The sequence below is a fragment of the Ascaphus truei genome, assembly GCF_040206685.1.
Source record: "Ascaphus truei isolate aAscTru1 chromosome 20 unlocalized genomic scaffold, aAscTru1.hap1 SUPER_20_unloc_3, whole genome shotgun sequence".
Classification (NCBI taxonomy): Eukaryota; Metazoa; Chordata; class Amphibia; order Anura; family Ascaphidae; genus Ascaphus; species Ascaphus truei.
The window spans coordinates 831,473-846,202 of record NW_027453859.1 but is presented as its reverse complement, the minus strand read 5'-3'; the positions used below and the strand labels follow the sequence as shown (position 1 = coordinate 846,202).

The 14,730-nt window shown below is 42.4% G+C and overlaps 1 protein-coding gene across 3 annotated transcripts in view; it reads left to right on the top strand.

The window, feature by feature from the left end:
* LOC142474739 (uncharacterized) overlaps positions 1 to 14,422 on the top strand; it is a 94,211-nt gene extending 79,789 nt beyond the window's left edge. Inside the window, exons 2-5 of one of the 3 annotated variants that reach the window (XM_075580954.1) lie at positions 488 to 597; positions 2,901 to 3,567; positions 11,956 to 12,051; positions 14,205 to 14,422. In XM_075580954.1, the coding sequence (XP_075437069.1) occupies positions 3,058 to 3,567; positions 11,956 to 12,051; positions 14,205 to 14,390 (792 nt within the window). In that variant the 5' untranslated portion in view covers positions 488 to 597; positions 2,901 to 3,057 and the 3' untranslated portion in view covers positions 14,391 to 14,422. The remainder of the gene's footprint in view (positions 1 to 487; positions 598 to 2,900; positions 3,568 to 11,955; positions 12,052 to 14,204) is intronic. The other 2 variants (XM_075580953.1, XM_075580952.1) reach the window with 2 other exon arrangements.
* Positions 14,423 to 14,730: the final 308 nt, after the last annotated feature.

Here is a 14,730-nt window from a genome sequence, read left to right as displayed (position 1 = left end):
CTTTCACCATCATCACCCAGCATACAGTGCTCCCACTGCAGCAAGGGATTCTGGGAAATGACATGCAGCCCTGCCTTTCACCATTATCACCCAGCATACAGTGCTCCCACTGCAGCAAGGGATTCTGGGAGATTACATGCAGCCCTGCCTTTCACCATTATCACCCAGCATACAGTGCTCCCACTGGAGCAAGGGATTATGGGAAATGAGCACACAATGTGCCACCTTTTTTTATTCAAATCCATATGACATGGTCCCCTATAAGCTTATGCTTGCGAAATTTCACAGCTTTGAGCACAGCCAGGGTTAAGATGCGTAGCCAGTAAACCCACCCACAGACCCTTAATGGGTCTCATCAGTGTGAAGCTGGTCATACTGGCTATGCAATTTGAAGTTTTGGGTAGGTTCCACCACACATTAGTAAAGTTATTAGTTTAGTTATAGTGGGTTAAAAAAAATGTGTGTGTGTGTGTTTTATATTCCACAGAAGCAGCCAGAACTCCACTTGCAAGTAGAAAAAATTGGGTGCTTGTCCCATAAAGCAATAATAAACCATACGATACCGTTTGAAGCACGAGATCAGGAGACAGCACTCTGGTAAGTTTGATCACAAGTATTTGTATTGAAAAAGACACATAAACCTATGTAACTTACCAGAGTGCTGCCTCCTGATCTCGTGCTTCAAACGGTATCGTATGGTTTATATATATATATGTATGTATATATATATATATATATATATATATATATATATATATATATATATATATATATATATAAAGCAACTGTAAATATTACTGTATGTTCATTTGCATGTCTTAGACAGGTCTGCAACCCTGTCTTTCCCCATTGTCACCCAGCATTCAGCGCTTATATATATATATATATATATATATATATATATATATATATATATATATATATAGTTATACGTTACCGTTCCAAGGATTGGTAAACAAGAGACAGCACTCAAAGTTGAAAATCAAAGTGTATTAGTGAAAGCAAAAATACATCCAGAAACCCAACGTTTCGGTCCTACAGAATGGGACCTTCCTCAGTATCCCCCTGAGGAAGGTCCCATTCTGTAGGACCGAAACGTTGGGTTTCTGGATGTATTTTTGCTTTCACTAATACACTTTGATTTTCAACTTTGAGTGCTGTCTCCTGTTTACCAATCCTTGGAACGGTAACGTATAACTACATTCTCTATATGGGACGTGCACCTGTGGCTTACCAGCACCTATTGGAGTGCCAACTGCCTTATCTGACTATATATATATATATATATATATATATATACATATGTGTGTGTATATATATATATATATATATATATATATATATATATATATATATATATATATATATATATATATATATATATATATATATATATATATATATATATATATATATATATATATATATATATATATATATATATATATACATATATATATATATAAACCATACGATACCGTTTGAAGCACGAGATCAGGAGGCAGCACTCTGGTAAGTTACATAGGTTTATGTGTCTTTTTCAATACAAATACTTGTGATCAAACTTACCAGAGTGCTGTCTCCTGATCTCGTGCTTCAAACGGTATCGTATGGTTTATTATTGCTTTATGGGACAAGCACCCAATTTTTTCTACTTGCAAGTGGAGTTCTGGCTGCTTCTGTGGAATATAAAACACACACACACACAGTGGTTGACAAATCACCAAAAAATCTACTCGCCACACAAAAAAATCTACTCGCCACTTAGTACCAAACGTGTGCTGCCTGGCCCAATATTTACTCGCCCGGGGGTTAAATCCACTCGCCCGGGGCGAGCAAATGTATAGGTTTGTCGAACACTGTATATATATATATATATGTGTATATATATATATATATATATATATATATATATATATTATATATATATATATATATATATATAGGTTATGGTGGGTAAAAATAGCGACAAAAACCCTCCACAGTATAGCATATAGCAACTGTAAATATTCCTGTATATTCATTTGCATGTAATTTCCCAGAATCCCTTGCTGCAGTGGAAGTGCTGTGTGCTGGCTGATAATGGGGGGAGACAGGGTTGTAGACCTGTCTAAGACATGCAAATGAATATACAGGAATATTTACAGTTGCCATATGCATACTGTGGAGGGTTTCTGTCACTTTTTTTTTTACCCACCATAACCTTAATAAATGTGGTGATTAACTACTCTTTAATCTCAAATGAGAAAATGTCAGCAACCAACCTCACACTGATGATACCCATCAAGGTTGAAACATGTCTGTGAGTGGGTTAACTGACTTTGCATCTCCCAAGTCCTTGCTTAAAAGCTGTGTTTAAAGCAGCATGCATTGGCTAAGGGTTGTTCATGTAATACGAGCTTGAGATAAAAGGTGGCACTGTGTGCTCATTTGCATGTCATTTCCCAGAATCCCTTCCTGCAGTGGAAGTGCTGTGTGCTGGGCGATAATGGTGAAAGACAGGGTTGCAGACCTGTCTAAGACATGCAAATGAATATACAGGAATATTTACAGTTATATATATATATATATATATATATATATATATAATCTCCATAACCTTACATTTATCTGTATTAAACCTCATTTGCCATTTACCTATATATATATATATATATATACATTTACCTATATATATATATATATATATATACACACACACACACGTCTGGAAATAATTGGACACTGATAAATGTTTTTTTTATTTTGGCTGTTTTACCAAAATAAATTCAAGTTAGTTAAGTAATGAATATGAGCTTAAAGTGCAATCTATCAGCTTTAATTTGAGGGTATTCACATCCAAATTGGAGAAAGGGTTTAGGAATTGCATCTCTTTAATATGTAGCCCCTTCTTTTTCAAGGGACCAAAAGTAATTGGACAACTGTCTCAAAAGCTGTTTCATGGACAGGTGTGGGCTATTCCTTCGTTATTTCATCATCAATTAAGCAGGTAAAAGGTCTGGAGTTGATTCCAGGTGTGGCATTCACATTTGGAAGCTGTTGCTGTGAACCCACAACATGCGGTCAAAGGAGCTCTCAATGCAAGTGAAACAGGGCATCCTTAAGCTGCAAAAAAAAAGAAAATCCATCAGAGAGATAGCAGGAACATTAGGAGTGTCCAAATCAACAGTTTGGTACATTCTGAGAAAACAAGAACGCACTGGTGAGCTCTGCAGCACAAAAAGGCCTGGACGTCCACGGAAGACAACAGTGTTGGATGATCGTACCATCCTTTCCATGGTAAAGAAAAACCCCTTCACAACATCCAGCCAAGTGAAGAACACTCTCCAGGAGGTAGGCATATCATTATCCAAGTCTACCATAAAGAGAAGACTTCACGAGAGCAAATACAGTGTGTTCAACACAAGGTGCAAACCATTCTTAAGCCTCAAGAATAGAAAGGCCAGATTAGACTTTGCCAAATACTATCAAGAAAAGCCATCCCAGTTCTGGAACAGCATTCTTTGGGCAGATGAAACTAAGATCAACCTGTACCAGAAGGATGGGAAGAAAAAAGTACCAGCAAAGGTAAGGAGACAACATCACTCAGTGGGTATAATCAGCAATAAACCGTATTAAGGAAACTTGCACATATATCCAACATTTCGGTCTGCGGAACGGGACCATATATAAAACACACACATTGGAACATTACATAGTTACATAGTAGATGAGGTTGAAAAAAGACGTATGTCCATCAAGTTCAACCTATGCTAAATTTAGACAACAGATACTTTATTTTATATCTATACTTACTTATTGATCCAGAGGAAGGCAAACAAAAAACCCCATTAAGGGGAAAATTAATTCCTTCCTGACTCCAAGAATTGGCAGTCGGATTAATCCCTGGATCAACATCCTTCCCATGTATACTTATTTGGTATATCCCTGTATACCTTTCCCATCTAAAAAGATGTCCAACCTATTTTTGAACAAATCTATTGTATCTGCCATCACAGTCTCCATGGGTAATGAATTCCACATTTTAACTGCCCTTACTGTAAAGAACCCTTTCCTTTGTTGCTGGTGAAATTTCCTTTCCTCCAAACCTTAAGGGATGGCCCCGAGTCCTTTGTACTGCCCGTGGGATGAATAGTTCTTTTGAAAGCGCCTTGTATTGTCCCTGAATATATTTGTATATAGTTATCATATCCCCTCTTAGACGCCTCTTTTCTAATGTAAATAAATCTAATTTAGCTAGCCTCTCCTCATAAGTTAGAATGTCCATCCCCTTTATTAATTTGGTGGCTCTTCTCTGCACTCTCTCTAGTTCCATAATGTCTTTTCTAAGGATTGGTGCCCAAAATTGTACTCCATATTCAAGGTGTGGTCTTACTAATGCTTTGTAAAGGGGCATAATTATGTTTACTTCCCTTCCATCCATTGCCCGTTTGATGCAAGATAAGATCTTGTTTGCCTTTGCAGCTACTGCATGACATTGGGCACTATTGCTAAGCCTGCTGTCTACAAGCACTCCTAAATCCTTCTCCATCAAGGATTCCCCCAATATATCTCCATTTAATTTGTAAGTCGCCTTTTTATTCTTGCATCCCAAATCCATAACCTTACATTTATCTGTATTAAACCTCATTTGCCATTTACCTGCCCACGTTTCCAGTCTCCAAGTCCTTCTGAAGAGAAATTACATCCTGCTCTGATTCTATTATCTTACACAATTTAGTATCATCAGCAAAGATGGAGACTTTGCTCTCGATCCCAACCTCAAGGTCATTAATAAACAAGTTAAAAAGCAGGGGTCCCAGTACCGATCCTTGAGGTACTCCACTCACGGCTTTAGCCCAACCTGAAAAAGTTCCATTTATGACAACCCTCTGTTGTCTGTCCTTTAACCAGTTTTCAATCCAGGTGCATATATTATTACTGAGTCCAATTTTCTTTATTTTGTACACCAACCTCTTGTGTGAAACCGTATCAAAAGCCTTTGCAAAATCTAAGTAGACCACATCAACTGCATTACCCTGGTCTAAATTCCTACTTACCTCCTCAAAGAAACAAATAAGGTTAGTTTGGCAAGATCTATCCTTCATAAATCCATGCTGACTATTACTAATAATTTTGTTTTCCATTAGGTATTCCTGAATATTATCCCGTATTAAACCTTCAAGTAGTTTCCCTACTATTGAAGTCAGGCTTACCGGTCTGTAATTCCCCGGGTGTGATCTAGCTCCCTTTTTAAATATAGGCACCACATCTGCTTTACGCCAATCTTGTGGTACTGAGCCTGTGGAAATGGAGTCCTTGAATATTAAATATAATGGTTTTGCTATTACTGAGCTTAACTCCTTGAGAACTCTTGGATGTATGCCATCGGGGCCAGGTGCCTTATTTACTTTAATTTTTTCAAGTTGCTTATGAACTTCTTCCTCAGTTAACCAATTGGTCATTAATATGGAGGTTGTGGCTTCCTCCTGTGGCGCTACTATTGAACTTGATTCTTCCCTGGTAAACACAGAGGCAAAGAATTAGTTTAATACCTCAGCTTTTTCCTTATCTCCAATAATCTGCCTGCCCATCTCACACTGAAAGGGTCCTATATTTTCTTTTCTCATTTTTTTGTTATTAAGGTACTTAAAGAACTTTTTAGGGTTGACCTTACTTTCTATTGCAATCCTTTTTTCATTATCCATTTTTGCTAATTTAATTACCCTTTTGCAATTTTTGTTACATTCCTTATAATTCTGATACAATGTCTCCGTCCCTTCTGACTTAAAGAATCTAAACGCCCTCCTCTTCTTGTCCATTTCCTCCCCTACCTGTTTATTTAGCCACATTGGTTTTGACTTATTTCTTTTATACTTATTACCCAAGGGTATACACTGATATGTGTGCTTTTCTAACAATGTTTTAAAGATTGCCCATTTATCTTCTACATTTTTCCCTGCAAAAACATCATCCCAGTGTATTACTTGTAGATTAGACCTCATTTTATTAAAATCTGCCTTTCTAAAGTTTAAGGTCTTTGTTGAACCCAAGTAATCTGTTTTTTGATAATTTATTTCAAATGAGACCATGTTATGATCACTGTTACCCAAATGTTCCAGGACTTGAATATTTGTTATTACTTCTACATTGTTTGATATGACCAAATCCAGAACTGCCCCTCTCCTGGTTGGTTCCTCAATAATTTGGGTCATATAATTGTCTTTAAGCACCCCCAAAAACTTGTTCCCTTTTGTTGTAACGCTAATCTCATTGCCCCAGTCTGTCAGGATAATTAAAATCCCCCATTATGCAAACATGACCCAGTTTTGATGCCTTCTCCATTTGCAAAAGTATTTTAGCTTCCTCAATCTCACAGATATTTGGTGGTTTATAGCATATTCCCACAAACATTTTCTTTATACTTTTACCTCCACTGCTAATTTCTATCCACAAGGTCTCTACATTTTCATCATTCCCTTCATAGACATCATCCCTTATAATAGGTTTTAGATCTGGTTTAACATATAGACATACTCCACCTCCCCTTCTATTTGTTCGATCCTTCCAAAAAAGAGAATAACCCTCTAAATTAACGGTCCAGTCATGAGTTTCATCCCACCATGTTTCAGTAATGCCTATGATATCATACTGCTCCCTTATAGCTATTAATTCAAGCTCACCCATTTTATCTGTCAGGCTTCTTGCATTAGCAAGCATGCATTTCAGTTTTTTTTCAGCCTGTACTATTATCTTATCTGCTCCTTCCTTTCTGCTCCCACTTGGTTTAGTCTTTAGAAGTTTTCTAGTATTATCTCTATTTACTATGGGTATCTCACTGCTTGTCAAACTTGCACTTGCCCCCATTCTACCTCCATACCACCTTGTATCCTCATCTATTCCATTTAGTTCATTATCTGTTTCATTCCCCTCCCCCCTCCATCCTAGTTTAAAATCTCCTCCAATCTTTTTAGCATTCTCCCCCCTAGCACAGAAGATCCCTCTTCATTGAGGTGCAATCCGTCCCTAGAATATAGATGGCACCTCTCAGAAAAGGAGTCCCAGTGCTCTAAAAACCCAAACCCCTCCTTCCTACACCACTTTCTTAGCCATGCATTAACCTCCCTGATCTCTGACTGTCTCCCTGCGGTAGTGCATGGCACTGGTAGTATTTCAGAAAATACTACCTTGGAGGTCCTTGCCTTAAGCTTTTGGCCTAGATCCCTGTAATCATTTTTTAGGACCCTCCATCTTTCTCTAACTTTGTCATTGGTGCCAACATGTATCAAGACCGCCGGGTCAATCCCAGCCCCCCCAACAATCTGTCTACCCGATCCGCAATGTGCCGAACCCGAGCACCCGGGAGACAACAAACTGTTCGGTTCATGCGGTCCCGGCAACAGATTGCCCTATCTACCTTCCTAATAATGGAGTCCCCTACCACCACAATCTTTCTTTGCATCTGAGCATCCTGAGTCCCCACTGTGCTGGAGGAACTAATCCCCTGGCTGCTAGAGGAATTAGTCTCCCCCAGCCTAGCCATTTCTGCCCCAACATTCCCAATATCTTCACTCAACATGGCAAATCTATTGGGATATGTCAGCTCAGAAACGACCTGCCTCTCCCTATTGCCCCTGCTTCCCCTTCTAACTGTCACCCAGCTACCTACCTGCTCCTCACTAACAGCAACTAAGCTACCTACCTGCTCCTCACTATCAGCGCCACTATCTGCACCACTAGTCGAAGCAAGGGCCTGCTCAGTGAGCTCTAATTCCCTTTCAAGATTGCCAATGTCCCTCAATATTGCAAGTTGCCTCTTCAGATCAGCAATCTCTGACTCTAAAGAGGCCACCCGCTCACACCTCTCACAGCGGTATGCTCCTTGGAACAGCTGCTCCAAGTGCACATACATGTGGCAAGATGTGCATTGAGTGGCATTTTCAATCCTGCTCATTCTAGCAACTATGGAGTTTAGAAGTACTAACAGTAAACTGTACTTCAATAAACTATACCTTGTTTAACCGCTTCCTTGTTCAAACTGCTTCTGGTTCTAACTGCACACACTTTAACCAACCAGCACTTCAATCAACACACAGCTCAATCAGTACACGCATTGTCCTGCCTTTCACCGTTATTACCCAGCATACAGTGCTTGTTGCCTTTTCCCCCCACCATAACTTAAAATGTGATTGTATATGTTTTGTAGTTTAGCATTGTTCGAAATCAGCGGGGATTAGGACCATTCAAATCTATTGCTGATGTAGCCCGGTCCCCCTCTGGGTTATTACCTTTAGCTCTTCCGGCACTAACCTCCGCGGCGGTCGGGGATTCCACTTGGGCTCCGTTGGGGAGGATGAGGTGCAGGGCAGCTGGGGGAAGAGAAGCGGCTGCATCTAGGGTTATCGCGTCGCCGGCGGCTTCCGAAGCAGGGCGTCGCCATCTCGCGCAAGGTTTGCGCATGTGCAGGGAGGCGGCCATGTCAGGTTGCGCAGGGCGCACGCGGCGGCCCATAGAGACAGATTTAGCAGGGAACTACAAGTCCCATGAGCCTGAGACATGTGACGCATGGCAGCCAATCGCGCGACAGGATTCCGTTGGAGACAGTTGTAACCGTTTGGAACGCTGCAAGGGTGAGGCAGTTGATGCTGGGAGATAGAGAGGGGAGGAGGTGCGTGTGCAGGGGTCAGTGACCCTCTGCACTAGGCCAGTATACCCCTAGGCCCCAGCTAAGGCCCTGAGTCACCACCAGTTTGAGGCTGCTGTAGGGAAAGCCCCTTAGGTAGGGACCTTGCCCTTTTAGTGCTCAGTGATAGTTGGGGACACAGCTGCTGTGCTGAGTAACTTGATACTCATAGTCTGGGACCAGACTATTGGACTGCAATAAAGACTATCCTCACGTTGGAGGCATTCCCTGCGGTGGGACTTCGTCGCGGAGGATATCGTTGATCGGCGGATCCTTGCTTTCTTCGCTAGCGCGCCTGTCGTTTTTTACAGAGTCAGTTTCTTTACTCACTGAGCCTCTCCTTCAGCTTTTACTCGCTGAGCCGCTCCTTCAGCATTCACTCACTGAGCCTCTCCTTCAGCCCTTACTCGCTGAGCTGCTCCTTCAGCTTTTACTCGCTGAGCCGCTCCTTCAGCCGTTACTCGCTGAGCCTCTCCTTCTGCCGTTACTCGCTGAGCCTCTGCTTCTGCCGTTACTCGCTGAGCCTCTCCTTCTGCTGTTACTCGCTGAGCCTCTCCTTCAGCCGTTACTCGCTGAGCCTCTCCTTCTGCCGTTACTCGCTGAGCCTCTCCTTCAGCCGTTACTCGCTGAGCCTCTCCTTCAGCCGTTACTCGCTGAGCCTCTCCTTCAGCCGTTACTCGCTGAGCCTCTCCTTCAGCCGTTACTCGCTGAGCCTCTCCTTCAGCCGTTACTCGCTGAGCCTCTCCTTCAGCCGTTACTCGCTGAGCCTCTCCTTCAGCCTTTACTCGCTGAGCCTCTCCTTCAGCCTTTACTCGCTGAGCCTCTCCTTCAGCCTTTACTCGCTGAGCCTCTCCTTCAGCCTTTACTCGCTGAGCCTCTCCTTCAGCCTTTACTCGCTGAGCCTCTCCTTCAGCCTTTACTCGCTGAGCCGCTCCTTCAGCCCTTACTCGCTGAGCCTCTCCTTCAGCCTTTACTCGCTGAGCCTCTCCTTCAGCCTTTACTCGCTGAGCCTCTCCTTCAGCCTTTACTCGCTGAGCCTCTCCTTCAGCCTTTACTCGCTGAGCCTCTCCTTCAGCCTTTACTCGCTGAGCCTCTCCTTCAGCCTTTACTCGCTGAGCCTCTCCTTCAGCCTTTACTCGCTGAGCCTCTCCTTCAGCCCTTACTCGCTGAGCCGCTCCTTCAGCCTTTACTCGCTGAGCCTCTCCTTCAGCCGTTACTCACTGAGCCTCTCCTTCATCCCTGTGTTGTGTTCATGTATAATTTCACGTAGAAGTCCTCCACTCCCTGTATAAGTGCATGGTGCTTTATTGTAACGCTATCGTCTTAATCTTTAATACTCTTCCTCACCACATCACCGTTACATTTTCTTACGTCTTCAGTTATACGTTTGCGGAGCGCCTCGCACAGCTCTGCATATTCACTTCTTATTCTTGGGTCTTGGGGTTGCTTCATTTCTTGTCGTCTCCTCATTTATTGTTTTGTCTCATCAGGTATTTTCTTATCCTGTTTTTTTCTTAGCGATTCCTCCACTTTTTTTCTGCACTCAACTACAGTCTTCAAAAGTTCTTCTTCCTAATCATTTGTTGGTTCCCCGTGCATTTGAGCTGAGTGATTTTTCAGTTCTCGGTGAAATCCTTTGCTGTTATTCTTTAGGTCATTGATGATTGTATTTGTCTTCTTTTGAATCACTTTTCTTCTTTCCAACGTCACATTCAGATGTAATCTGTAGCGAATCAATCGGTGATTAATCCTTGTGTCAAAGGGTTAGGGACTGTGCAGTCTTCAATTACGTGTTTCTTGTTAGGACATAGTCAGTTTCAACCCTGGCTCAGTTGGGTCCATTCAATGTCAATTTTCTATTTGGATTCTTCTTGAAGAATGAATTCATGATGTAGACGTTTTCCCATTGGGAGAATTTGGACAATCTGTCCCCACGTTCATTCCTGTAACCGTACTTACTAACCGATGCTACATCTTTCTGATGGGCACCAATCTTTCTCCCAATTTCCTTTGTTGGTACGTTGGATGATTTCATGGTAGAAGTCTCCACGTCATTGTCCGTGTGACTTGATGTTGAGTTGGTTGGTTTCATGGTAGAAGTCTCCACGTCATTGTCTGTGTGACTTGATGTTGAGTTGGATGATTTAAGGTAGAAGTCTCCACGTCATTGTCCGTGTGACTTGATGTTGAGTTGGATGATTTCATGGTAGAAGTCTCCACTGCATTGTCCGTGTGACTTTATGTTGAGTTTGATGATTTCATGGTAGAAGTCTCCACTGCATTGTCCGTGTGACTTGATGTTGAGTTGGTTGGTTTCATGGTAGAAGTCTCCACGTCGTCGTCCGTGTGACTTGATGTTGGAGATTACACTTGGGTTATTTGATGCCTGAATCTCGGCCACCTGAATAACGATTCTGGCTGCTCTTTCCGACGAGCTTTCATACTCCACTACTGTATGTTGTTTCTCCATCTATTGTTAATGGAAGAATCAGTGGAGATGGCTTCATCATTATCTGTACCTCTGTAATATAATAGATGTCCGCTTGTGAGCTCAATGAGACCTTCATCTTCTAACTTCCATAAGGCCAACAATATCCTATTGAATCTTTTCACGCTCAGCTCCCGGTTCTTGCCACGCGGCTTCACTGGAGAGAGTCCGGCAGGTGTAGGTAGCCAGGTTTAGGTTTGAATTACAGCTTTTGTTTATCCTTCGGGGTCTCTTGCACCCTCTAACTTCCTACCTTCTTCCTGATCGCTGTCACAGGGACACTCCAGTCTCCGGAGAATGCTGGTCGTTGCTTTTTGGTGTGTTTGGTATTTGGGGGTTGAGGCCTTATGTGCCATGCCGTCCTTATTTGCATGTTGACGAGCACTAATTTTAGCCGGGTATATTGTTCAAGCTTTCACAGTATGGCTAAACCTTCCAGCACAAGTGCCACTATACATCTTCCTAAACACCGCCATTTTGAGTCAGTGAGATAAGGATATGAGGTGTGTGTGTTTGTGTGTACAAAATAATGCTCATGTAACTAAGCATAGAACTGATTGTGTGTTTGATATCTATATCTTTGACCTGTGAACAGATCTAGTGACTATGTATGAACACACAAGTACAATGTTTGTATACATCACACCTGTATGTATAAAAAAAAATCAGTTTGTATGTGATATAAACATGTCCAGAATTATGAATAATTAACGGTGTTAGCCCCCAATTATAAGAGATTAACTTCCTTATTGGGTCACGCGTTGGGAATCTCATAGTCATGCAGCCTGTTTTTATTTACCTTCAGGGTGTGGTCATCACAGGAGCAGACCTAGGGGCCCAGACCCCAAAACGGGGGAGTGGAAGACGAAAGGGCAGCAAAAACAGGATCCCTTCCCTGAAGGTGAGTGGAAGAGGGGAGCTACAGTACCTGCGTAACATTACATGGCGGCAACTGGGAATATCATATCTTTTTAGCACATTCTGTGATATCACATTCTGGCTCTCTCACCTCTATGACATCACACTTTGTTTAAATCATCCTCCTGTGTGACATCACACCCTGGTTATTGTGCTCCCCAGGTGAGAGGGAGAGGTGTGTGTGTGTGTGTGTGTGTACAGTGACTCCACAGTGAGTCATTTTCTTCCTTGGACAGTATGATTTCGGTCAGTGATCCCCCAGACTTGTATCCAAATTGGAAAATGATTTGGGCAAGAAGATCGGGAAGATATGCTCGAGAGAATAGCGAAAACGCTCCTTCTGTGTCTCGATAAAAGGGAATGCCAAATTAAGCTGCTCCACCAGTGGTATCTCACTCCTGTCAAACCAAGTACCATGGAAATTCTTCTTCATTGTGCACACAACGCTGCGGCCAGTTAGGCTCTTCCCTACACGTGGTGGCAGTGCCCAGTGACCTTGAGGCTATGGGGGGATCTTCTTCATTGTGCACACAACGCTGCGGCCAGTTAGGCTCTTCCCTACACGTGGTGGCAGTGCCCAGTGACCTTGAGGCTATGGGTGGATCTTCATGATATTCTTCTACTCCAGGATATTCTTGTCTGATTTCTCTCTAGATCCCCGGGCTTCACTTCTATGTAAACCGTTAGATCATTTGCATAGATCCGAGAATAAATGAATCGTACGGCAGTTAGGGGTGAGATAACGATGGCCCGTTGGGTTTCTTCCAGGCCATCAGTTCAGCCAGTTAAATCTAGGTTATGGAGAGTCTTTCTGATGGAAAAGCTGACCAGTATTCAATCTGACGCTTTCCCCACATTTCTAAGCGTTTGGGAGCCTCAGATAACAGCCGTAAGCAATGACAATTTCCCAAGGGGATGCTACAGGTGTGATTTGGCCTTTTTCTTCAAATAATTGTGGCCTATTTACCTTTATAGAGTTTGACCTCTATGTAATAATGTATGATCTATGACCTGTGTAACTGTAAGCAATAATTTCTGCCTGTGTGATGATGTAACAGCTTAATATTTTCCCCGACCTTTTCCCCCCCTATGTTAAAAACAAAAACTGAAATCAAAGAAAATGTCCTGTTGTAGAAATGGGATTTACAGAGAAGGCCTATATCCTGAGACCCAAACCTATTAAAATGTCCTGTTGTAGACATGGGATATACAGAGAAGGCCTATATCCTGAGACCCAAACCTATTAAAATGTCCTGTTGTAGACATGGGATACACAGAGAAGGCCTATATCCTGAGACCCAAACCTATTAAAATGTCCTGTTGTAGACATGGGATATACAGAGGCCAGGCCTATAACCTGAGACCCAAACACATTAAAATGTCCTGTTGTAGACATGGGATATACAGAGGCCAGGCCTATATCCTGAGACCCAAACCTATTAAAATGTCCTGTTGTAGAAATGGGATATACGAAGGAAGTTCTGCCCTATAACCAGACACTGATCCTATATCATGCACAATGGGGGCTACATCCTATAAACTCAAACCTAGACCCTATAAAGTGCATTATTCTATTCTATGACTACAATTAGAGGGGGTTTGCTGTTTATTTTCCCACTGATTCCCCTATACTCCACTTTACTGTGACTTTCACCCATAAACACGTGACCTTGTCCGACTCGCACATCTCGGACTCTGCTTGATCCTAAAACGTTTTCCTGCTTCTGCACCGAGTGAGGTGGGCCCCATCCCTTCTGCCCCCCTACCATGGCACCCCAAACTGGGTGAGACTCGGGGCAGGAAAGCATCTCCCGGCAATTCAGTGAAAACTGCCCCCCTATAACGGGTTTAGCCAAGTATTCCTCTTTTCCAGCATCCTCTTTCTTGAAACAGTCTAGTACTTCCCAATCCTATAGCTGTGCCATCGTCATTCTCGCTGGGCCTCGTAAATATGTACACGCCTTTCGTCCTGGGACATGCTCAGGAGTTTAATGCTGCGCTCGTTAGGGGGATCAATAAGCGTTCTGAGCTTAACGAGCGGAGGGGAAAATAAGAGGCATCGTCCTAAAAGAAAATCCCCAGCGGCGGCCATATCTCTGAGGGATTTGAACATTGCGTGTTGTCTCTTTTTTGCAGTTCACAGGTTCAGAATCAGGCATGGGCGTGCACGGTGATGACGGCGCCGCCTCCTCCGACGTCGATAAGGACGACTTTAACAAAGAAGACGACCTTCCTCTTACTGTATCTGACGCGGGTTGGGAACAAAAGAATGTAAATCTGTTGCGGGAAGAGTCTGTGGCGCCAGAAAGAACGGAAAAATAAAATGGGTGAAGTCAAGAGGACGTGACGGGATAGGATTGTTATGTAGTGTAATTTGGCGTTTTTAAAGTTGTGTAACGCTGGACGGGCAGGCCGCTTAGCAGACATAAATAGTATTTTTTTGTAACACTGCCCATGTGTGTAATTTGCTGGTTTTAAAAACATGTAATGCCCCTTACAGATGTGACTCGTTGTTTCCATGTGTTTGTCTTCTGATCGGTTTGTCTGCAATGGCTTGGTTATTAGGGACATCATAATGACATTTTCATGTGTTCATTTGATCATTTTGTTGGAAGACGATTGAGAGAAGCTAAAATTGTATCGATCTTCTGGAACATTAAAA